This window comes from Conger conger, chromosome 7, assembly GCF_963514075.1.
Source record: "Conger conger chromosome 7, fConCon1.1, whole genome shotgun sequence".
In the NCBI taxonomy this organism is placed as follows: Eukaryota; Metazoa; Chordata; class Actinopteri; order Anguilliformes; family Congridae; genus Conger; species Conger conger.
This window is the reverse complement of record NC_083766.1, coordinates 5,808,030-5,833,205: the sequence shown is the minus strand read 5'-3', so window position 1 is coordinate 5,833,205 and position 25,176 is coordinate 5,808,030. Positions and strand designations below refer to the sequence as shown.

The 25,176-nt window shown below is 47.6% G+C and overlaps 1 protein-coding gene across 1 annotated transcript in view; it reads right to left on the bottom strand.

The window, feature by feature from the left end:
* Positions 1-25,176, bottom strand: part of LOC133132493 (protocadherin Fat 3-like) — a 38,867-nt gene that overhangs the window by 6,530 nt on the left and 7,161 nt on the right. The window contains exons 3-23 of the mRNA XM_061247949.1: positions 24,012-24,073; positions 22,630-22,944; positions 21,392-21,602; positions 20,750-20,818; positions 20,505-20,644; positions 19,331-19,606; positions 18,235-18,445; positions 13,717-17,793; positions 13,259-13,455; positions 12,467-12,620; positions 11,375-11,608; positions 10,233-10,622; positions 9,831-10,045; positions 9,249-9,386; positions 8,470-8,613; positions 7,740-7,925; positions 6,392-7,211; positions 5,916-6,044; positions 5,358-5,515; positions 4,748-5,204; positions 191-341 (exon numbers count right to left, since the gene is read on the bottom strand). Of these exons, the coding sequence (XP_061103933.1) occupies positions 191-341; positions 4,748-5,204; positions 5,358-5,515; positions 5,916-6,044; positions 6,392-7,211; positions 7,740-7,925; positions 8,470-8,613; positions 9,249-9,386; positions 9,831-10,045; positions 10,233-10,622; positions 11,375-11,608; positions 12,467-12,620; positions 13,259-13,455; positions 13,717-17,793; positions 18,235-18,445; positions 19,331-19,606; positions 20,505-20,644; positions 20,750-20,818; positions 21,392-21,602; positions 22,630-22,944; positions 24,012-24,073 (8,734 nt within the window). The remainder of the gene's footprint in view (positions 1-190; positions 342-4,747; positions 5,205-5,357; positions 5,516-5,915; positions 6,045-6,391; positions 7,212-7,739; positions 7,926-8,469; positions 8,614-9,248; positions 9,387-9,830; positions 10,046-10,232; positions 10,623-11,374; positions 11,609-12,466; positions 12,621-13,258; positions 13,456-13,716; positions 17,794-18,234; positions 18,446-19,330; positions 19,607-20,504; positions 20,645-20,749; positions 20,819-21,391; positions 21,603-22,629; positions 22,945-24,011; positions 24,074-25,176) is intronic.

Sequence of the window (25,176 nt, the reverse complement as noted above, 5' to 3'; positions counted from 1 at the left end):
GTGTGTGTGTGCATGCGTGTGTGTGTGTGCATGCATGTGTGTGTGTGTGTGTGTGTGTATGCGTGTGTGTGTGTGTGTGTGAATGCGTGGGTGTGTGTGTGTGTGTGTATGTGTGTGTGTGCGCCTGACATACAGAACGTATGCTGGACAAATTCATGGTGAAGTTTAAGAGGATGAATGAGAGACTCACGTGAGGCCAGTGAATCCTCTCTGGCAGTCACACAGGAAGCTGCTCCCAGTGGATCTGCAGGTGCCGTTCTGACAGGGATCAGGGATGCAGGAGGAGATCTGTGTCTCGCATCGCCACCCGGTGAACTGAGAGGAGCAGCTGCACTCATAACCTGAACCAGGGAAAAGTGTGTCAGTTATCCATGGGTTGTGTTTACATCTAAGCATAACCAGTGTGCATTATTGTTCTGCAGTGGGTTGGTTGCATTTTCTCCGGGATTAGTTAAGTATTATTTGTTTGCTTGCTGATTCTAAATTCAGTTTAGTTGTCATTATAGTGTTCTGTTGTGTACTTGTTTGTTTGTTAGCTATTACAAGTGGTGTTTATTTAGATTCAGTGAAACTGGGTTAGGTGTTTGTTTCTCTCAGGTAAGCTAGGCTATTAAGTTAGGCTATTGTTTTACTGGCTGGCAGGCCACAGCTTTTGTTGTAGGAGGAGCCAATACTTTGCACCCTGCTCAGGCTATTATTACTGGCACACCTGAACTCACTTCAGTGTGCATTATTGTTCTGCAGTGGGTTGGTTGCATTTTCTGTATTCAGCGTCAGTGTTATTTAAGCAGTTGTGTAGCGCACCAGCGGCAGCTGTGTGCGGCAGCCTCGGCTACTTGCCTCGGCGTACGAAGTCGCAGGTGTACAAAGTCGAGGGTGTCTATCTACGGGTGTCCGAGAGCCTGATGTTTGATTTTGTTTTTGCTGCCTGCCCTCATTCCACTGTGTAGTATTCCCCTTGTCCTCCCTAGTTCCCTCCATGTGTTTCCTTCCCATTCCTGTCCTCTCTCCTCTCCCCAGGTCCCAGTCAGGTCGGAGGTTCGCCTCCCGCCAACATGGGCAGAATATCTCTAACCTCATCTTCCCTCCCAGATCCCCTGGTATTGATCTCTGTGTGGCTGGTGGCCTCTGGAACTGCCAGTCCACCGTCCAGAAAGCAGACTTCATATCTGCCTATGCCTCCCACCTCAACCTTGACTTTCTTGCTTTAACTGAAACGTGGCTCTCACCAGAGAACACGGCCACCCCGGCTGCCCTTTCCTCTGCCTTCTCTTTTTCCCACACACCCAGATCCTCTGGCAGAGGAGGTGGCACAGGTCTCCTAATCTCATCCTCATGGAGATCTAGTGTCTTCTCCTCATCCCTCTCCTTCTCCTCTTTTGAATTTCATGCGGTTTCTGTTACTCTGCCGTGCAAACTGTTTGTTATTGTTGTTTATCGCCCCCCGGGTCCTCTGGGGAACTTTTTGGATGAGATGGACATCCTCCTCAGCTCCTCACCTGTCAATGACACCCCCCTGATCCTCCTGGGTGACTTCAACCTCAACTCAGAGTCCACCCAGTCTACCTTTCTCTCCCTCCTCTCTTCTTTTGACCTTACCCTCACTCTTTCCCCTCCCACCCACAAAGCAGGCAACCTTCTTGACCTCATCTTCACAAGGAGCTGCACAACAACCAACCTCTCTGTAACACCACTCCATACATCTGACCACTCCTTCATCTCTTTCTCTCTTCCACTCTCCTCTAACACCCAGCCATCTCTCCCACCATCCACTGTCACCTGTCGACGGAACCTACGCCACCTGTCTTCCTCCACCCTCTCATCTACAATCCTCTCCTCCCAACCATCTGCGGAGTCTTTCTCTCGACTGTCTCCCGATGATGCGGCTACAACTCTCATGACCTCCCTCTCATCTTCCTTTGATTCTCTGTGTCCCCTCACCACCAAACTAGCTCGGGCCTCCCCCCCCCAGTCCTTGGCTTTCTGATGCTCTACGAGCTGTCCGAACCGAACTGCGGGCGGCGGAGAGAAAATGGAAAAGGTCCTGTCTCCCCAGTGATATGGCTTCCTTCCATGCCCTCTTATCATCTTTCCATTCCTCTGTCTCTCTAGCTAAATCTTCCTTCTTTCACTCGAAAATTAACGCGGCCGCCTCTAATCCCCGCAAACTGTTTTCAACTTTCTCCTCTCTTCTGGCCCCCCCTCCCCCCCACCCCCCTCATCACTCACACCTGATGACTTTGTCTCCTTCGATGCTATTCGCAATTCCTTCTCCCAACCCTCCACCCCTGCTGACCCTCCTACCCTCCCCAACTCCCTAACCTCCTTTTCTCCCCTCTCTGACGCCGACACACTGAAACTCCTTACTTCCCACCCCCCAACCACCTGTCCTCTTGACCCCATCCCCTCTCCCCTCCTACAATCTATATCTGATGACATTCTCCCTTTTCTCTCCTCTCTAATCAACACCTCCCTCTCTTCCGGCACCATGCCCTCTTCCCTGAAGAGGGCCAGAGTCACTCCCCTCCTCAAAAAACCTACTCTTGACCCCTCTGCCCTGAACAACTACCGGCCTGTCTCTCTTCTTCCCTTTCTCGCTAAAACTCTGGAACGGGCGGTCTGCTCCCAACTGTCCACTCATCTTCTCCAGAACAATCTCCATGACCCCAACCAGTCTGGCTTCAAGAGTGGCCACTCCACTGAAACAGCCCTGCTCGCGGTCACTGAGGCACTCCACTCTGCTAAAGCAAAATCCCTCTCCTCTGTCCTCATCTTCCTCGACCTGTCAGCCGCCTTCGATACAGTCAACCATGAGATTCTGCTCTCATCGCTGTCTGGGATGGGTGTCACAGGTTCTGCACTCGCTTGGTTTTCCTCCTACCTCTCTGGTCGCTCCTACCAGGTGACTTGGAGGGGCGCAGTCTCCGACCCTCAACCCCTACGAACTGGAGTCCCGCAGGGCTCGGTTCTTGGGCCTCTCCTCTTCTCGCTATACACCATGTCTCTTGGTTCTGTTATCTCTTCCCACGGCTTTTCTTATCATTCCTACGCTGATGACACCCAACTCTTCATTTCCTTCCCCCCCGACACCCAAATCACCACACGGATCTCTGCCTGCTTGGCTGATATCTCTGCGTGGATGACTTCCCATCACCTGAAGCTCAACCTTGCCAAAACTGAGCTTCTTTACATCCCTGCTAAGTCCTCTCCGTCAATCGACCTCTCATTGACTGTTGAGGACTTTGTAGTTTCCTCCTCCCGTATGGCAAAAAATCTTGGGGTGACTCTTGATAACTGCCTCACCCTGGCTCCACAAGTATCCTCCACTGCCAGAACCTGCAGGTTCTTTCTGTATAATGTACGCCGTATCCGTCATCTCCTGACTGAGAAAGCCACCCAGCTCCTAGTCCAGGCGCTCGTCATTTCCCGCCTGGATTACTGCAACTCCCTCCTAGCCGGTCTCCCAGCGTGTGCCATCAAGCCCCTCCAGCTGGTCCAGAATGCTGCAGCCCGCCTGATCACCAGTCAGCCCAGGTCGGCTCATGTCACCCCGCTTCTCATTGGCCTCCACTGGCTTCCCATTGCTGCACGCATCTGTTTCAAGGCCCTAGTGTTGGCATTTCGGGCTGCTAAGGGGACTGCCCCACCTTACATACAATCCCTGATCACTCCCTACTCCCCAGCTAGACCACTCCAGTCTGCCAGCTCTGGTCGCCTTACGGTTCCCTCTCTACGTGCACCTGGCGGTCGAGCTGCACGTTCACGCCTGTTTTCCGTTCTGGTTCCTCAGTGGTGGAATGACTTGCCTACCACTGTCAGAACAGCAGAATCCCTCCCCCTATTTCGACGCAGACTCAAAACCCACCTTTTCAAACTCTACCTTAGTCCTTCCTCCTGATTTCCCCTGCCCCTCCTTTCTGATATCCCTATCCTTGTGGTTACAAACAGCACCCATTATCTATCTCATCCGTTTAAGAGTTTAACTGCTAGTATTGTCTGTCTGAAGCTAAGCACAGCTAACAGGCAGGAAACAAAAAAACAGCAGCATTGGAAAACAAAGGCAAATGCTGTCCATAAGCACAGTGCGAATTATGTTGTTCAAGACGATGTGATGTGGATGTTGATGTTGATGTGGATGTGGATGTTGATGTCAAGTCATTTGCAGTCACATCTCCTCAGGCACCCCACACAAACATAGGGTGATGCCTCGTCTACCTGCAGCCGACACACTGTTTACATATCACCAGTGATCTCGACGCTTTAATTTAAGAGTCTCTGGAAAGGAAAGTTTCAGTTTCAGATTTGGACAGGTTAGTGCAAAATAATACTCAATCGGTTTGGTTCTAGAAGGCAATGGTGTCTCACAGAAGTTCACGATTCACCAGAAGCATCTCATAATTGGTTTGTTAGCAAAGTACAACCCTAGTGTCAATCTAGTCAGCTCAGAGTGCAAGCATGCACCCAACAAAGCCTCCTCTCCTGTAATACAGTCACTGGTCGTTGGGCGTGTGTGTGTCAGAGAAGTCCATGCACTTCAGCTGCAGTGCTCCCGGTGTAGAGGCAAGCACACCGATGAATAATAAAACAATAACCAGAAAAACATATGTAAACATGACAAGATGAAGGCTAACGATAATAAAGACATGGTGACAGGTTTCTACTCACGCAGACACAAGTGCAGTATTCCACAGTGGGCAGTGCCAGTCAGCATCAGCATGAGAAATGCGGCGCACATCCACAGACTCACCACCAGATGGCAGGCTGGAGCAGCTTCCGCCGTTCAGGCAGGGTGCTTCCCGACAGGCGTCAGGGTAGAGCACGCAGCCCAGCGTCAGTTCGGTCAGACCCAGCACCTCCGCGTAGGGGCTGCGCCTGTTCCACACAGGCAGCTCCACGTCATTCAGAACCACCGAGCTCAGGCACCCCAGAAACCCAGCTTGCACACGTGGCCCCGTCCCCTCTGTGGCCCCGGGGGGCCCCACCCTCGCCCCCAGGAAGAAGGAGCCGTCGCCCCCCAGGGGCCAGGGCGGGGCGGGCGGGGCGGGCCACCGGCGCTCCACAGCGCTGTCGTCCAGCGTCAGGACGGTGATGTTGGGCATCAGCTCCAGGGCCACGGCGTGCCAGACCCCATCGCTGACGGGCCTCCCGGAAACACCCAGGCTGTTGTCACAGTCCAGCTGGAACTGCAGCTTCCCCTGCTCTATCTGCCCAGTAGGGGAACAAGTGAGAGGGGACCAAAGTGAGAGGAGGAGAACGCTAAATAGCCAGTTCAGTGCGGTTTATACGAGTTACACATCATTAGACAGAAGACAAACATCGAACTTGAGTAGTGTATTTTGTGTATTTTGTGAGTTCACCTTTAGGACCGTACAGGGCTCAGAGCGTTTGTACATGAGGACCCCGTGGCTGTGCAGTGTCCTGATTCTCATTTCCAGTTTCATCTGGCTGCCTTTGCTGCTGTCTGGCACTCGGTATTTAATGTAGCTGTTTCCAGTGAAAGTGAGCGGGGTTTTACCTAAAGACAGACAAACATGAAACAGGCAGACTTATGGACCATCTGGGCAAATGTGACACAAGGTTTTGAGCCATAATGATACATTACATTACATTACATTACATTAGTGGCATTTGGCAGATGCTCTTATCCAGAGCGATGTACAGTTGATTGGACAAAGCAGGAGATAATCCTCCCCTGGAGCAATGCAGGGTTAAGGGCCTTGCTCAAGGGCCCAACGGCTGTGCAGATCTTATTGTGGCTACACCGGGGATCGAACCACCGACCTTGCGGGCCCCAGTCATGTACCTTAACCACTATGCTACAGGCTCACTGTATGTTATGTGTACTCTGAACGACTGTACAAAATTACATACCACAACACCCATATAGCTGGTATGTTATTGTAAAGGGCACATACCTGCACAGTCACTCAGCTTGCCTGGAAAACACTGGCAGGTGTTGGAGACTGGAGACACAGCTACACACTGCATGTCCTCTGGACAGGCCTGACCCTCACACTGCTCTGAGGAAGGCATGCAGTCACCACCTGCGGGACCGGGGGGAACGGCGAAAAGATTATTTCAGTGTGATGTGGTCATACCTGAAACCAGATTGCTACCAAAAAATCTGATGAACAAATGTCACCACACCAATACTGCATAGAGCAAGAACGCCAGGTAGACTGGGGCCATCCTTGTTCCCAGGGAAAGGTTAGAACGGGCCGCTGTACCATCTAAGCGATTGCACCAATGAACTTGTTGCTGGTGTTGTAACCCGTCATTTAGCTCATTTGTCATTGCTGTAACCCACCAATTATACCATTTGCTGTTGCTGAAACTCACCCATGACAGTGTTATCCGTTGCTTAAATTCGCTGATTAGCGCTGAGACTCACCGACGCAGGCCACAGGAAGCGGGCAGTGCTCCCTCCTGCTGAAGCGCGGGGAGACAAAGCTGACCCTGGCGGTGCTGTAGGTCACAGGGGCGTTGGGCACCAGGTCCAGGACCTGCTCACAAGGCCTCCCGCGGCACTCTGGGCTGGTGCAGCTTCCGTTCAGGACGAGGAAGTTCGGCCGCACGCTCTCCAGCCTCCCCCGCGCGGCGGCGAGGACCTCAGCCAGGCGGGGAGCCGTGTAGAGGGCGCCGTCCGGCGCCTCGGCCGCCAGGAGCAGGTCCAGGTGGGCGGTCCCCGGCACGGGCTGCAGGCCCAGCAGACGCACCGCTCCCCGGCCCTGGGAGTCCGGCACGCCGACCGCCTCACGCAACGCGCCCGCGACCTCCCGCAGGCCGCGGCCCACAAAGTCCTCCGGGGACACGTCCAGGAAGCGCACGGTCACGCTGTCCCGGAGGCCCTGCGCGGACGCGCGCTCCACCACCACGCTCACGTCCGCCGGCACGGAGAAGCGGCCGTCGCTCACGCTGGCGGTCAGAGAGTACCGGCCGGGGCCCAGGCCCCCCAGCGCGACCACCCTCCCGTCCTGCCAGTTGATCTTGAAGGGGCCGCTCTGCTCCGGCCGGAAGCTGAACGACAGCATGTCCCCCTCGTCCCGGTCCGAGGCCTGGATCCTCCCCACGACGCCGCCCGGGAACCGGTCGCCCGCGGTGACGATCCAGATCTCCAGGGGCAGGGCCACGGGCCGGCTGAGGCCCTCTCCCGTCACACGGACGAAGACGTGCGCGGTGGAGGACAGACGGGGTTTCCCCGAGTCCTGGGCCTTTAGGAGCAGAGAGGGACCAGAGATCTATTGTTCCCTACCCGCACACACAGTTTAAATTCCTTGTGGGATTTCAGTTATTTTATTTTAGTCAATGGAACGAGCCTAGAATGTGCACTTGATGACTATGACAGAAAACAAGGACCACAAATCAAATGATAAACTGTACAAATTCATCCAACATATCTTGCGAATAGATATAAATTATCTCTATTTTGCATGCATATATGTTTCATTCCTCATTTAAATTCATATCAGTGGTCCCCCACCCTGGAGCCATAGGGGAGCTAGATTTTGTGTACACTTTAAAGAATAATACATCCAGACCCAAGAGGCCTGGAATAGTGAGCTAAGAGTGCGATCAACTGCTTCAATCATGCATTTACTGTAAGTTGAGTATCAACAAAAACCAGTGTAAAAACCCTGCATCTTTCCAATACCAGGGTTGAGGACCATTTCCCAGTTCATTTCACTTTCTGTTATTTGATATCAATACATCTGACATCTTGGAATAAAGACGGACCTCACCTGCACCTGGACAGCATATTCCCTCATTCCATCCAGGCCAATGATCCGATTAGACCTGAGTGTCCGAGACTCGTCCAAAACGAAGGCGTTTCCTGCGTTACCGGCGATGATGCGCACTTCAAGCGGGGGGCCGTCGGGGTCAGAGACGGACAGCTGCACGATGCTGGTGCCCACAGGACTGCCACCCTAATATGAAAAAAAGAGCAACCTGAAGATACACAACTGTCCCAGCTCTTAGATCGACTTTGACAAGGACGTCAATTTGACACGTCATGTACCTTAATATTGTTGCAGACAGGTACACACCTTCATGCAACAGTATTCCCTGATGGCAGTGGTTTTCCTGGCACACTGGCTCGTTAATACCAATAAATCATCGCTTGAATGCCACAGCCTATTTCAGAATTGTGCATCCCTTCGTGGCCACAATGTACCCATCTTCTAATGGCTATGTCCAGCATGATAATGCACCACGTCACACAGCAAAATGAGTCTCAAACTGGTTTCAAGAACATTACAATGAGTTCAGTGTTCTTCAGTGGCATTCCCAGTCACCAGATCTGAATCCCTTGGGATGTGGTGGAATGGGAGATTCGCAGCATGCATGTGCAGCTGACAAATCAGCAGAAATTGTGAGAAGCAATCATATCGGAGTCATCACCAGAACCTTTCTATTGTATAACTCATTTCGCTATTAAATCCCTCAAACTGATATCAATTATATTTATACCTGAATGTAAACGGTGTAATTGGACTGGGAGAAGACGGGTGGGTTGTCATTCACATCTGACACATCAATGTTGACGGTTACCGCAGATGACATGGGGGGCGATCCGCTGTCTTGTGCTTTCACCACCAAGTAGTAGCTGGATATCTTTATACGGAACAATGGCAGAAAGGAGAGATAGTCCAGTCAGGAACGAACAAGGAGGGCTTCACGAATGTGCAAACGTGCATATTATTTTTTTATTTAGTCCCTCATAACTTGTATGTACATAACATACGTAATAGGACTCCACTTGTTTTCCTGCTTGTTCAAATGAAATCACAAGTAAAGCAATATAAATGAAATCCATCTGTCTGTAGTGTAAGATACTGTAGTGTGGATATTGTTGCACTCATTCGCTCCAAGCTTTTCATATTGCATGCATTTGAAGTTCCATCAATTTTCACTTTTCTTCCTTTGGCTCTCACTATATCATTGATTGTTGGGAAATGTCCCAGTTAGCCACTCAACTGTTTAAATAGTCACTTGACTGTATTGTTTGAGTGCCTACAGGGACCTCAGGAGGATACCAATTGAAATGTAAATTTAAATTCCTGTGAGTCATCAATCACTGAGACAACCTTCTGCTAATATACGCACAGCGGCAATTTCACCCAGCAGAGCACAATCTGAAAGCAGCCTGGAGAAAGGGGAAAACAACCCTCCCTGCTGTCATTGCCTGACATTTCTGATCCTTCTCCTTCAGTGAATGAGCAACAGGCCAGCACTGGGCCGGCTCCTACCATTTCTTTGTCCAGCTTTTTGTTGACCCTGATAACCCCGGAGGCCGAATTGATCGAGAACTGATTTCCACGGTCACCGCTGGCAATGGAGTACACAATCCGTCCATTTAACTGGCTATCCGGGTCTTTTGCCAACACCTGCCAACAAAAGGAGAATAAACATGACACAGCAGAGGAAAAGAAAGAGAACCTACACTAGATAATATTCTTGGTATACACCCTGTGATCTCCCCAACAGCTATCAGCAAGCTCACTCAAAGGACTACATTACATTACATGAATGGCATTTGGCATTATGACTCTCTTATACAGAGCGACATACAGTTGATTAGACTAAGCACGATAATCCACCCCTGGAGCAAGGCAGGGTTAAGGGCCTTGCTCAAGGGCCCAACGGCTGTGCGGATCTTATTGTGGCTACATCGGGGATTGAACCACCGACCTTGCAGGTCCCAGTCACGTACCTTAACCACTACACTACTGGCCCCTACCACTGCTTCATCCCTGGAACCGAGACTTATGTGAACACTGCACCATGATAACCCTCACTTGAGTTACCCGCACTTCAAAGTAACAAATTACCTGAACGACAGACTGCCCAATCGCGGCATCCTCGCTGACTCCCGCCGTGTAAACGTCCTGCTTGAACGTGGGCACGTTGTCATTCACGTCTGTCAGTTCGATGGTTACCTTGGTGACTGCTCCCAGAGGAGGGGTGCCCCCGTCCCAGGCCTCCACAGTCAGGAAATAGCTTTTACACACCTCGAAGTCCAAACCCTTGGAGACGGAGATGGTGCCTAGATTAAGGATACCACAGAAAAGAAGAGAAGTTGGATCTCCTACGATGTTACCGGATCAACAAGGTGATACATTTTAAGCAGACAATTTAAACACTACCCCCGCTTTACAGATTACCAGCACGATGTGCATACAAATCAACATCATGTCTCACGTTCCTGTCCCGCCCTGCCCTGCCCTCACTACCTGTCTTAACATGGATCTCAAAATGGCCGAATTCGTTGCCAGAGCGGATGCTGTAGTAGATCTCGGCATTCACGCCGACGTCCTCGCTGGTGGCACACACCCGGAGCACCTCCGTGCCCACGGCCGAGTCCTCGGCCACCCGGCCTGTGTACTCCGGCTTCTGGAAGACCGGCGGGTTGTCGTTGACGTCCAGCACAGTGACGGCCAGTTCCACAAAGGATGACAGAGCCACGCCCAGCCCCTGGTCGGAGGCCTTGGCCGTGATTGTGTAGGAGGACCGCAGCTCTCGGTCTAGGGACCTCTCCACAACTACGATCCCCAGGGTTTCGTTGATAGAAAATGTTCCGCCTGCAGAATCCACCAGGGAGTAGGTAATCTTGCGGTTTATACCTGGAGAAAGAATAACATACAAAATCTGTGGTAACTTTGAACATTTAGCAATGTCAAACTGCCATCTCTGAGGGCAAAAATTCAATAGTCAATTCAATATTCCCTGGGTGGCTAAGGTACATGACTAGGACCTGGAAGGTTGGTGGTTCAAGCCCTGCTGTAGCCACAATAAGATCCACACAGCTGTTGGGTCCTTGAGCCCCAAGGCCCTTAACCCTGCATTGCTCCAGGGGGGGATTGTCCCCTGGTTAGTCTAATCAACTGTAAGTCGCTCTGGGTAAAAGCGTAAGCTAAATAGCATGATCAATATTAAATAAATATCTGTAACATACCATCTATACACTATAACCATGTAAGGGCCATCTTGCAATCAAAAGCAGAGGTGTGAAAATCTGAGGTGTGAAAATCCAGGAAGTGAACGGAAGTGAATGTCAAATACAGTAAATGTATTTTTTAGTTTTGGATCATTCTAAAATGACGGCTTGCATGATACAAGTTAATTAACTGGATCATGACAATTTTGGAAACATCATGTCATATACATTTTTTTTTACATTCCTCCATTTCCATCTCAGATCACAATGTCAATATCGCAGCCTAAACCCGTGAACCAGGTTTTAGGAGCTTTACAATGAAACCATCATCACCATGAATTCATTTTAGCTGCTTAGCGGCTGGGAGGAGCAACTTCTCCCCGAACGGCCCAGTGAGTAAGCGTGCGCCAGAGAGGCAGAGGGCAGAAGCTGACTCACCTTCGTCTGGGTCACTGGCCCGCAGACAGGTCAGCAGCGCTTTCGGGGCCGCGTTCTCGTAGACACTGGCTGCGTACCGCGGAGCAGAGAAGGCGGGTGGGTTGTCATTTACATCCAGGAGGGTCAGGGAGACCTCTGCGCGGCAGAAACGCCCCCCGCCGTCGGTTGCCTGGGCGATCAGTTTGTACCCGGGGGTCCTTTCCCGATCCAGGGTTGAAGCTATCTTCACTTCCCCTGTATGAGGGGCAAAGAGCCAGAGATCCAAGCTATGTTTACAGTATGTGTGTGCCTGTTGTTGCCCAGTGCAAGCTACACACACAAACACACAATCTCTCTCTCTTAATCTGTCTCTCCAAACTGAACACATACATACACTAAACATACTAAAGTCAACACATACTGTTGAGTGAGTTCCATAATGTTTGGTACAAACATTTTTCCTTGCCTTAGCCCTCCAAAATTTCAGATTTGTAGTCGGACAATTCCCATGTGGTTAAAGTACACATGTCCAGCTTTTATTCAATTGTATTTGTATACATCATGTGCAGAAACAGGAGGCTCCATTTTAAGTAATCACTTTTAAGTCATTTAATCTTTTAGTGGTTTCTGAGGGGCACGTCTTGTTGAAAGGTGACTCCAAAGATTTGAGCTATTTTACTGATGGTGATGGGGTTTTACTATAGTCAAATGTTGATGGGTTGTCTGTGAGCGGTATTTCTGTTACACTGTGTTTTTTGTGGGTTGAGTTTGATTCTCCATTTGTTTGACCAGTGTTCTATTTCTTGAATGTTTATGGATAGTTTCTTGGTGGTGAGTTGGGGTGATTCTGAGCTTGACCAGTATCATGTGCAATCATGACTTAAAAAAACGTATTTCATCTACTCATTTAATGTCTGCCACTTGACAAAGTTAGCCTATTTGATTGGCTGCTAAGCTGGTTAATGTTAACTTTGGAGAGACGTTAATGAGGCGTTTGATTACAAATCAAAAAATAGTGCAGAGTGTAGAGCCAAATCAAGAGAAAAAAATGTCTTGGTCCCAAACAATATGGAGCTCACTGTACTTGGACACAATCTGTATGAAAATGCATACCAGTGTTTGCATCCATATAGAAGTCCTCAACGCCAATGCCGAACAGGGAGTACTGAATCTCCGAACTGTTCCCAATGTCTGCATCAGTGGCCCGCACTGTGAGAACGATGCTATTGAGGGGACTGTCTTCCCGGAATGAGGCTGTGTACAGGGTCTGAGAGGTTAAATCAACCACCATCAAGCTGAGCCAGTAACAAAGGTCATGAAAGAGCACCACAAATAAACACCTATACACGTATGCACACACATTCAAACACACGTGCCCACATCAGTAAAATCACATTTTTCAAGTATTTCTTTAGTTTTACGAAGCAAAATAAAACCAGGGATGATCATAACACAGGCTATCAACCCGTTTGCAGTGAATGACTGGTATGAACTTTTATAAACGATGCACTTTCCTGCATGTGGGATCAAAGACAAACTGAACAGCATACTATCCATGCAAACTGAATAACTGAAACTTCTGCCTTAGACCTGAGTTGAGCAGGTAGGTGGCAAAGGGGTTAAATGAGGACCTGTCTGACCAGAAATTGCAATTGGCTACACCAGATTGGCAATGAGCTGCTCGCTCTTGACTGACACACCAAGATCAGCAGCTCTCCTCCCACTTCGGTGTGCTGCGAAAATGACCAGAGGCATCTGGATTGTTCGGAAAATGCGAAATCAGCAGCACACCAGCGCACAGCAGGGCAGGCACCGGCCGGAAAATATGACCCATAGTCTGAAGAAACTTCAAGGTGTAAAGGAAGGAGAATGTGGGCGGCCAAGCATTAACCCTGCAGTGCTTACCTGGACACAGACTGGACTGTTGTCGTTGGTGTCCATCACAGTCACCTCCACCACAGTTGTGGCCATGAACAGCCCATCACTGGCAGTAATGTTGAGGAGGAATAGGTCCTGCTCCTCCCGATCCAATGGTCTCTGCACATACAGCTTCCACTCTCCCCCAACCAACCCCACAGCAAACAAACCTGCCAGATTCCCTCCTGAGGATTGTACATACACGTGCGCACATGCACAGAAATACACACACACACACACACACACACACACACACACACACACACACACACACACCTTAAGAATAGAAGTTAATGAGATAGCACTGAATATCTCCCTTTGTGGAAATTTAATCTGTAACAATTGCATTTGAGCATCTGAAATGATCTTCGTATTGTTTGGAGAGACGACACATACTACGTACAGAATTGACTGAAAATGTTTGGAGTAAGTGTGGAGTTAGTTACCTGTGATGTGCAGGCTGACTTGCCGGTTGATATCAGAGCTATCTTCATCTTGTGTACTGAGAACCACCACCACCTCTCCTGGAGGGTCACTCTCCTGAATTGCACCTCTGTAGTAGTCCTTCTTGAAACTGGGAGGGTTGTCATTGATGTCAGCAATGGTGACTGTCACAATAGCACTTGAGGACATGGACACCATCTCCCCCATGTCCAATGCCACCACTGTGAATGTGTACGATGGACACCTCTCTCGGTCAAGGTCTTGGAGGGTAGTAATCCAACCTGTCTTACTGTCCAAGGCAAAGGTACTGGAAATCCCATCTGAGTTTGGAGGAGGGGGGCCCAGACTGTAGGTAACCTGACCATTGGATCCCCAGTCTGGGTCAAGGGCCCGTACTTGTATCACCCGGGTCCCGATTGGCATCCCTTCCATGACAATGGCCTCATAGGAGCCAGTCTCAAACGAGGGCTTGTTGTCATTAAGATCCAGCACCTTCACCTCTACGTCTACAACCGTGACAGATTCTACCAGGGCCAACTTCACGGTCGCAGACACCTTGAAACGGAAGACGCTAACAGCCTCGTGGTCCAGAGGTTCTCTCAGTTTGATGACACCCATCTCCCTCTCCACCGTGAACATGCCGCCCCGGTTGCTCTCCCACGTCTCCCCGACAACGATGCGGAAGACAGCGGGGGAGCTGGGAACCAGAAGGACGGAGCCTAATGTGGCCCCCACGGGCGTGTCCTCAGGAACTGTGAAGGAGTATTGGGGCTGGGTGTAGGAGGGCACGGAGACCTCAGGAGGCAGGACATGGATGAACACTGACACCAGAGAGTGTTTCATCGGGATCCCCCCGTCCGAGGCTTTCACAAAGAAGGAGAGAACTGAGTTTGTCAGATGGTTAAAGCTGCCTCTGGTGACCATCCAGCCATTTTCTGGGTCTATGTCCAAGGTGTCTACCACAGGAATGTGGGCCTCGCTGTAGAGCGAGTAGGTCACTTTGCCGTTTGTGCCTTCATCAGGATCGTAGGCTTGGATTTGAGTGACAAGGGAGCCCCTGACCATGTTGGATTTGATGCTCACCCTGTACTCCACAGCCTTGAATTGAGGAGCATTGTCATTCTCATCCACTAGCATAACTCTGACAGAACAAAAGGAGGCTCTGCCTCCCCCATCCACAGCCATTACTGTCAGGACGATATCCTTATTCGCTGGACTTTCCCTGTCTAGGTTTTGCTTGGTTGTGATAAGGCCATCCATATCAATGTTGAACTGATCCTTCCCCATGTCATTGATGAAGGAGTATGTGACCAGGCCAAAAGGCCCTGAGTCCTCATCGGTGGCTTTGATTTTGATCACGCTGGACCCAACTGGGGCATTTTCCAGTACCTGGGCCAGGTAGAACCTTTGGTTGAAGACAGGGCTGAAAAGGTTTGCGCCAATGATTCTGATGAGCACCTGAGCAGTGCTGGTAAAAACCCCATCGGACACAGATATGTTCAGGCTGTACATGGGCTCCACCCCCTGTCTCTGCTGGCTGGATAGGGTGATAGCCCCCATTTTCTCATGCATGACGAAATTCATCCTTTCATTCCCAGACAGGATCCTGTACTCCAGGTTGTTGGAGTCAGACATATCCGCATCCGACGCCTGGACACATGTCACAAGTTGCCCTTTTGGTGCCAGTTCGCTGACGTACGCCTCGTAGAGTGGCTGACTGAAGACGGGAGGGTTGTCATTGGAATCTACCACTGAAAGCGTGACCGTGACATCACTGCTCTGGCCAGGGAATCCACTGTCAATCGCCCTGACGGCAAAGCTGTAGTGCCGGATCAGCTCATGGTCAAGCGGGCGAGCTGTCAGAATGAGCCCACTACCGCCATCTATGTGGAAGTAGTCTGTGCTATTGTTGGTATCTGGAAGGATCTGATATCTGACAACGTTGTTTTTTACTGAGTCCTTGTCCGTGGCTGTAACTTTCAGGGCCGGTGTTCCAATAACTGTAGTCTCAGGCAGGGAGGCCGAGTAGGAGGCTCTCTGGAAAACTGGTGGATTATCATTCACATCCAGCACGGTCACATCCACACTCACCTCTGATCTGGCTCCTGTGAGCATGTCTGTCGCCCTGACAATCAGCCTGAAAGAGAATCTGACTTCAAAGTCCAAAGGGTAAGCAACACGAATAATGCCAGAGTCAAAATCAATGGTGAACTGCGAGGAAGGGTCCCCATCCACTATTGTGTACATGATGCTCTCACCCCCAGGGCTGGTGGCATTTATTACTAAGATAGGGGTGAGTGTCGTCACGTCCTCTCTGATTGAGATTCCATAGAATGGCTTATCAAAAACAGGCATTGCTCTGTTCACAACGGTGATTGGGAACTCCACTACTGTGACAAGAGGAGGGGACCCACTGTCTTTGGCGAGAACCTCCACCTGGTACTCTACATTGGACAGGTCCACATCAAAGGCTTTCTTCAGCGTGAGCTCACCGGTGATTCTGTTCATATTGAAGTGCCTGTGTTCCTGCTTTAAGAAATAGGACAACTGCCCGTTGATGCCTTTGTCCCGGTCCGTGGCCTTGACTCGAAATATTAGCGACCCTGGTTTGGCCTCTACCTGGACAACGGCGTAGTATGGGAGGCCGGTGAACACCGGGGCGTTGTCATTAACATCTTCCACCTGGACCATTACTATCGCTCTCGCCACCCGCAGACGGTCACGCTGCCTGCTCACCTCAACAACAAGCTCAAACAGCTCCTCTTCCTCCCTGTCGAAGGGCACACCAGTAGTCTGGATCACCCCAGACGTGGCTCTGATCTTGAAATTAGTCCCAGCATTCAGGAGGCAGTATTTGAGGGGTTCATTAAGCCAGCTTCCTACGGTACTCACCACTGCTACCGTGGTAACGTTATTGACATTCTCAAGTACAGAGGATGTGTAAAGTGCCTGTGTAAAGGACAAGCCACTGTCCATCGCCTCCATTACAAGTACTATGACCAGGGCTGTGCTGGAGAACCTCCCGTCACAGACAACCAAGCTGAACCTGTAGCGATCCTTAGAGAAGTCTGTGTTCTTCACCTTGAGAATACCGCTGATTGGATCAATGGCAAAATGTTCCAAGCTTCCATCTCTCAGGGTGTAGGTCAGCTCCGTTGGGGTGTTTTGGTCCGGATCAGTGGCGGTCACCTGCAGGACCTCCACACCAACGTATGTGGGGAGCAGCAGAACTGTTTCGTACACATCTTGGGAAAACCTGGGAGGGGAATCGTTGGTGTCGACCACGGTGACTGTTACCTGGGCTGGACTCTGAGCCGTCAGCTGGGGCACTCCGCTGTCCCTCACCTGGACCCTGAAACTAAAGCTGCTGAAGGTCTCGTGGTCCAGGTTGGCAATGGTTCTTATTGATCCAGTGCCAGAATCGACTGTGAAAAACATTTTGGCAGTCTCTTCCATGATTTGGTAGACCAGCAGCGCATTCCCCTGCCTGTCAGCATCAGTGGCCTTTATCACCAGAGGCCTGCCATCAGCAGTCAGGACCACACTGTTGATGGGAGAAGACTCACTGATGCTCCCCCTGTACTGCAGCTGTTGAAAGATTGGTGGGTTGTCATTCCTGTCCACAACCTGGATGCTCACAGTGGCACTGGAGGACAAGCCCGCCATGTTGTCAGCCTGCACGATCAGCACATACAAAGTAGTACTCTCATAGTCCAGAGATCCCTGGGTCATGATGACCCCCGTGTAAGGGTTGATCCTGAACTTCCTTTCAGCATTACCCTGCTTTATATCATAGGTCAGCATGGACCGGCCCAGGGCGGCGATCGTGGTCAAAGACGTGCCGACGGCCACGTTCTCGTTAACTTCCGCCTGATATTTCCTCTGGGGGAATTTGGGGCTGGAGTTTTCGGAGAGTATGACAGAAATCCTGACGGTTGTGGTCGCCGCCATAGGAGGGGAGCCATTGTCTGTCACTCGTACGGTGACGACGTAGTAACCAACGGATGTGAGATCGAGCTCCTTGGCGACGGAAATTATACCGGAGTCTGGTTCAATGCAGAATATGTTCCCAGCATTACCTATTTTTTGCAAATAGAAAAAAAATCAATGAGTCTGAGTGACCATAACAACAAACAACCATTTGTGTTGACTGAGAGAAGGAAACAACATACTATAGTAGGTGCTATAAATATTGAGAGGTGATTTGGTTAGCATGCATAATTAAATTCAATATTACTCAACTTATATTCAACCATACAGTACTTGTTCTGCAGACTATTCTTAAAGCTGGGTTATTTATTTTGAGATGATGCAGTTAGCAGCAGCCTACTCCTTTACCACAAGCAGAGCCCCAGATTCACTGAACAAACATGCCATAATTTTACAGTGGTCTAGTCTCAGCTGTAGAAATGATTCTCCATTAATTTTGTCCTCAGGGAAATCAAAGAAATGACACAGCCTCATGGCTGGTTTAATTCAGTACAGAGGTGCTTTGCATGTGAACCAAGGTTGGAGAATACCTGCTTCAAAGGAGTAGAGGAGCTCCCCGTTCTTGCCCTTGTCTCTGTCCAGTGCGGTCACCTGGAGCACGACAGATCCCTTTTGTGCCGATTCAAACACAGAGGCCTCGTAGAGAATGTTGGTAAAGTAAGGGGCATGGTCGTTTTCATCCTCCACTGTCACCAGGATCCGTGCCAGGTCCCTGTGATATGGGAACTCCTGATCCTTCACCTGGAGGTATGGAAAAAACATCATGCAAGTGTCCTATTGGTGTAGTATATTGTGGGTAAAATACATTGGAATAAATGTTTTGGTTGAAAGATGAAAACAAAGAAAAGATTGTGTTTGATACTATGGAAAACATAAAAAGGGCATTGTACATAAAGGATGACCATTGTTACTGGCCTGAAAAGGATCATTAGGGACCATCTAAACTACCCATAAGCTGGTAGGTCTGCCATGATCTTTAAAGGGTAATTATATACTAGAACTTTTTTAGCTGTAAACATGTTTATATGCCTACTTTATAGTGAAAAATTTTAATTCATGCCATTATTTCAACACTATCATTTTGGCTTAAAAACCTAGTCAAAAATTGTGTTCTGCTGCATATGGAATCAGAAAAATGTTGTACGGTGATGTCATACACAGATCTGTCATTCAGATATCTAGTTGGAAAATTGTGGACGTTGAAGTTTTGTCCGTTTAATTTCACTGTTTGTTTTCAAAATCGGCAAGACAGCTGTTACAGATCAGTATGAAACTGAACACTGCCTGCACCTGATTAGTTAGAGAAAACTTTGTGCAAATGAGATGGATACACCTACTCTACCCACCCCAGAACGCATTTTTTTTTCTGTAGAAGGCATAGCCTGGCTGAAACAGCAACTGCAATTACTCTTTAACATGACATTCCAGCAACACTAGGTCTAAAACTACGAGAGCATTACATTACAAAGCATTCAGCAGCCGCTCTTATCCCGAGCGACGTACAACAAAAGCACTGAGAACGTGGCGGATATGTTTCGCTCACATTCTCTTGGCCCGTTTCTGTTAAGTTACAGAAAACAAATACAGTTCCAGTCGTATGTATTTCCTCTCTCCTCTCCCTCTCACCATGACAGTGAGAATGTGCTGGTTGCGGGTCTCGTGGTCGAGCCGGTAAGCGGTGTAGACGGCTCCGGTCCCGGGGTTGATCCGGAACATGCGCATGCTGGCCGAGTCCACGCTGCTGTGGATGGAGTAGCTCAGCCGGCTCCTCGCGTCCCGGTCCGTGGCCAGCACGCGGAGCACCTCCGTGTCCGCCGGCACGTCCTCAGAGACGGCCACGTCGTACGTCGGCCGGGAGAAGACGGGCGGGTTGTCATTGCAATCCTGGACCGTGATGAGTACCTGGTGAGCAGGGGGGGAAACGCACAAGCGACTGCAGCAAATATAGCCGACAGGACAGAAGGACGACGCATTTATGACTTGTAGCCTGCCTCACTTGTAAATTATTGACTGGAGGTCTTTAAATGGATGGCCAAATAACTGATTTGAGCCTTATTAAACAAGCTGAATTCATTGCAACAAAAGGATTCTGAAAACCCAAGCAGAGAAAGCTTATTAAGTCTTTAGGATCACACGAATATACATTTTTCACTATGCTACTGTTACTTTTTGTCATTTGATTATTTTAGTAGCATTGGTGTGTGATTGCATTTATCTATTCATCTCATAACTGTCCCTCTATTGTGCTCCTCTATTGCCAGTGCACAGCTGTATTTGCACTATTAGGTTTCTAATTGTGGATTTAGAATCTTCTCAAATCAAAAAACCACTGTACCCCATGTTTGTTCCAAACCAAACCCAAAAATGATTCTGGCCTCATTCCACCCACCCATCACAAATAATCAGGGCAACAACAGTTGTCATTGTGTTTAAGGGCCTTTAAACACAATGACAGGCCCCAAATCTTCCACTCTACAATCATCTCTGGACCAAAATACTTTTAGCATTAAGCGGTCTATTTCAGTAAAGTGAAGAGCCAAAGCTGCAACCGGAGGGGGCAGGGTATGGGGGAGGCGCTGTCCTGTATGCAAGCCAGGGTGAAATGAGGGTGCCTTCAGTTTGCCTTTGGTGCACAGATTTGAGGGAGAATTCTACCCGTTCGCGGCTATCAGGGAGCAGGAGAAGAATATCCGGGAGACTCACGGAACCTTCCGGGAGAGGTGGGATGTCTGCACATGCCACAAAGGCTCTGAGGTGAGAGCAGTCAACTTATTTTCATTAGACAGGTGGGAGCAAGTACCATTGTGGATGCAGTGTTGGTCCCATCTGTCACCTCCACGGTCATGTTGTAGAATGATTGGAGCTCAGCATCCATCGGCCTTGCTATGACGATGGTCCCCACTCCATTTTCAACATCAAATTGGTTGTCAGATGTTCCGCCTAAGATTTGTGGAAAAAATATAGAGGCAGCATATTTAACCCAACATCCACAAATACTTCTAAAACCATAAATATATTTCTTAAAAGGACAGGAGGTGTTAATACCAGCTGTGGAACAGTTTCTCCAACAAGGAGTTTGAGGAATATAAAACATCTCCCTGGAGGATCCGTCACCTTTAAGGACAAAAACACAGACAAGGAAAACAAGCGGGAAATCAAAATGGTGTGAGAGAATACGATTACAGAAAATAAAAAGTAAAGGGCAGAAGATAGCAAAAGGAAATAATAAGTAAGAGTCTCTTACTATCATCTGTTAGAATTGTTTTTATAATAAATTTAATTGACAGACTAAAAATACATTGAAGAACACATTAAGGTTGAAAGGTACCATATTGCAAATACGTAATTAATTACCACCTTTATTAAGCTCATATATTGCAGAAGGGCAGTATTTTCTGTAATACTTTATATTCCAAAGTCTGAGTAAGTTAGATGAAACAACCCACACACTGAGACTGCAGTTTCCATGCAACTTATAAACTGTTAATCTGCTAGCTAAATCGTTTCTGCAAATATGATTAATTGCACTAGCTGTTGTGCACTAGGTTTTTGACCATCAGAAGGTTCATTCAGTTTCCCAATTTAGTAACTGTTTAGTGACTGCGATAATGTAAGTACAGGGCATGTTTAGGATGTTTTGGCAGGCTTCCTTATATAGTTTTAATGAATACACCAGTCTGTGCTCACCTGTGATGTAAAACCATAAGGGTGTAGTTCTCTGCTGGGCTGAGACTGTGCCCACAGTCTTGGCCACCTGGGTGTCTTCGGCGATGCTGAATTTGTAGTACGGTTTCATGAACAACAGAGGCTGGGCAGATGGTACTGGCTTGCGGACCCATGTGATGTCCAGCTGTGCTGTGGACCACTTTGCAGGAGTTCCGCCGTCTGTGGCTCGTATCTGGCGGTAAGACGGGGAGGAATGAAATGTCAGGGTTTCAGTACGCAGATGAACCAAGCTGAATCATCAGACACACCTGAGCAGCCATCTGTCCCGACCGTAAGCGCTTAAATGAGGGGTTATACTACTTGGAAAAAATGCTGACATTTCTCCACGGTGACACCATCATGCACAACAATACCATTTAACCCCTTAAGTATCGCCCCTTTTCTTAACACAAACTAAAAAATATACCCAACAAAAAATGGTTACTATTAACCACAATTCTGAAAGGTAACCCTTGGGAATGTGTTCCCCAAATGCCAGAAGTACTCCAAATATTACGAAAACAAAGTTACACATTCTCAATCACAGTGGAAGTGCAAGCTTAACATTGTGAGAATTGCAAAAATTGTTAGCATTGTGAGAATTGGTTTTTAGAGGCAAGGTACAATAGATAAGATTTTTGTTAAAATATTGTCACAAGATTTACATTGTAAATCCATTCCTATCACTGAAAAAGGCTCACTGACATGTTGACTCACCCTCTGCCTGTGTTTATAGTCCTTAAATTCAGGTTTCAAAATATACAGTTGACGGCCCGACACTCTGTACCAAAACATTGTATAACTGTACAAAAATTCAAGCTCATTGGTTGAAAATTGGTTCTAATTGCCACAGCCAATGCTGTTTCAACGTCAGCGCGTTTACAGAGAAGGGGGAGGGATAACCAGTGTTGTGGTTTGAAGGTGTTTGTTGCTGCTATTCCTCTCTTGGCCATTAGAAGTCTGAAATTACCTATCGTAAATTTAAGGGATTAAATACGATAGGTAAATGTTACCTATCGTACATTTAAGCTGAGAATCTACACTTTAACCACATTGTTTGATTACAAATTTAAAATTGTACAGTAAAGAGCCAAAAAAACTATGTCTCCATATATACAGTATGTGAACATACTGAGTCGCTAGTCTTGTGTTATTCAAACTTCAAATGAGCAGTTGGCCAAAATACAGAAATGGGAAGTGAGAGGTTGGCTGACACATACCGTCAGGTTGTCAAAACTCCCGGCAGTGACCATCTTTCTCGAGGAAACCACAGCTGTCACGGGGTCTATGAAGAACTTGCCATCCTCATTCCCATCCACGATGCTGTAGGAGAGGTCCGCATTGGGGCCCTCGTCCGCGTCGAAGGCAAACACCCTGTAGATGGGGTCTCCTCTCCTGTTACGGTCACGCTCAGGGAGGCCGATTTTGTAGATCGTCTCTGGAAACTGTGGCCTATTATCATTTTCATCCAGAATGCGCACAATCACCCAGACCGTGGACTGCCTGGTGGCCCGGCCCATGTCCATGACTGTCACCTGTGTTCGGGAAAAAAGCCCTTTTTAACATTTCACAGGTGAGCATCGTCTGATGAAGCAGATCCCAGTAAAAACAACGATAGCTATCCTTGAGTTTAACTCTATTAAAGAAATAACAGAAAGTGAGAAAGCTTACCGGCTTTCTCATTTGAATCAGACATAGTAAGACTTATATACAGTTTTCAGTACTTTCTCCCAGAAAGGGGGGGGCTTTATCAAAACAAAAAGACATGAAGCTGGCCACTAACATTTATCAGTATTTTGTCTTCAGATTAGCCCTTGTTGACCTTGCTGTAAGACTGGAATGTGCTAGCTAGCTACCCCCTCCTAGGAGAAGCAGAGCTAGCTACCCCCTTCTAGGAGAAGCAGAGACATTAAGGTCAAAGGTTGCCCGTCTGCTGGGAGAGAAACAGAGGAAGACTCCTAGTAAGCACTTTATTCAGAAAGTGGTCTAATAGTAATAAGGATTAAAAAATAAAAGGTTATTTTTAATCACATGATTGTCTTTATGTTAAGACACATTGTTCATTAAGAATCAATTGAGGAAATTAGAGAACAAACTCAAGCTACGGCACATCTGTCAGGACAACAAAATGGTAGTAGACATGCCAAATTCAGGATGGATGATGACACAGTGATAAATAAATTCCATGTAAACAGCAGCACAAAGACCTGTGTGATGCTTGAAAAGAGGCATTTTTGATATAGGATTTCAACACTGGTAACCTGAAGCATCTTTCCCAGGGGTGAATAGCAAAAACAATTCAGATAAATGAAGGTTTGTTCATCAGAACATTTAATTTATCAACAACAACAATTTATACAACAATGGTTGAACTTTTGTCTTTGGTACCATATCCAGCACGATTTCCTTCTTTCTTGCTCAGACATATAAACACAGTTTGGGGAAATAATGATGAGATGCCTTGAGTGATGAAAATGATTGTATGAATTATCAGATGACCCACAGATTCCTGTCCAGTACATATTGCAGTACTCACAGTGTATGATCTATGAAAATAGAAATGAATATTCAAGAGGAAAAAAAGCTTTCATTTCTTCCTTACCTCCAAAAAGTGCTCAGCCTGCTGTTCTCGGTCCAGTTTTCGTGAGGTTGTGGTTATAAGACCTGAAAACAAAAAATAACTAAAGTAGATGAAGTGAATATAATCTAAGTATTACAGACATGAACACATTTATGTGCAAGCTTACAAATGTTTTAATGGTTGGGCCTTCATTACCAGCCTGTTAAGTTGAAAAGGAAGGAAGAAAAACTGAATTAAATAGCAACAATATGTTAATTGTATTTAATTAATTTTGGATAAAACTAGTTGTCAAGGGAAATCTCAAAGAAATACACTGCACAGTATTTCAGCACATTTAATGGTAAAAATAAAAATGTGAAATTTAATATTTTAATTCCAATCTGAAATCTGAAATTAGATGCAGCTCATGGTAAAACCAGGTTACCTAACCAAATCCGGGACACATCATGTTACACTTGCATGACAATCACAACACACTGCATGTATCACAGGAGCATAAAAGTCGATTTATAACGCACATGCCAAAATGACATTTTGACCTCATCGATTGAACTTTCCTTTTGGAGACAATGTGAACTCCACCCTTCAGAGGCACTACATGTAAAATTGCTTCATTAACAGCCACTGAGAGATCAATGGGGTACTGAATGCATAACACTTTAGGCGGATTCAATCTAATTGAATTTGTGACGTGACAGGGCAGAGATAGAGTGAACAGTTCAAAGTGAATGTGAGAGAGACATAGAGAGAAGAGGAAGAGAGAAAACTGAGAGAGGGGGAGAAAACTATCCAACCACTAGATATATTTTAAAAAATCAAATTCAAAACTGTCCAGGTAATTTTTCCGTCCCATTTTCTGCTTAATTTGATGATTGTCATGTCACCCTGCTCTATCCCCTTGTTGTATTATTTGGAAGTGTAGCATCCTACATCCTTTGTTAATGTCAATGAATGTACTATGAAACTACATTTGTGCCCTTGATAATGTCTGGGACAAAGACCCATTTTGTCTTGATATGCCACAATTGTATATTTTGGAATCACACAATTAACATGTGATTATAGTGCACATTTTCAGATTTTATTAAAGGGCATTTTTATACATTTTGGTTTCACCATGTAGAAATGACAGCAATGTTTATACACTCAGTGAGCACTTTATTATAACTGTACTTATACTGGGCCT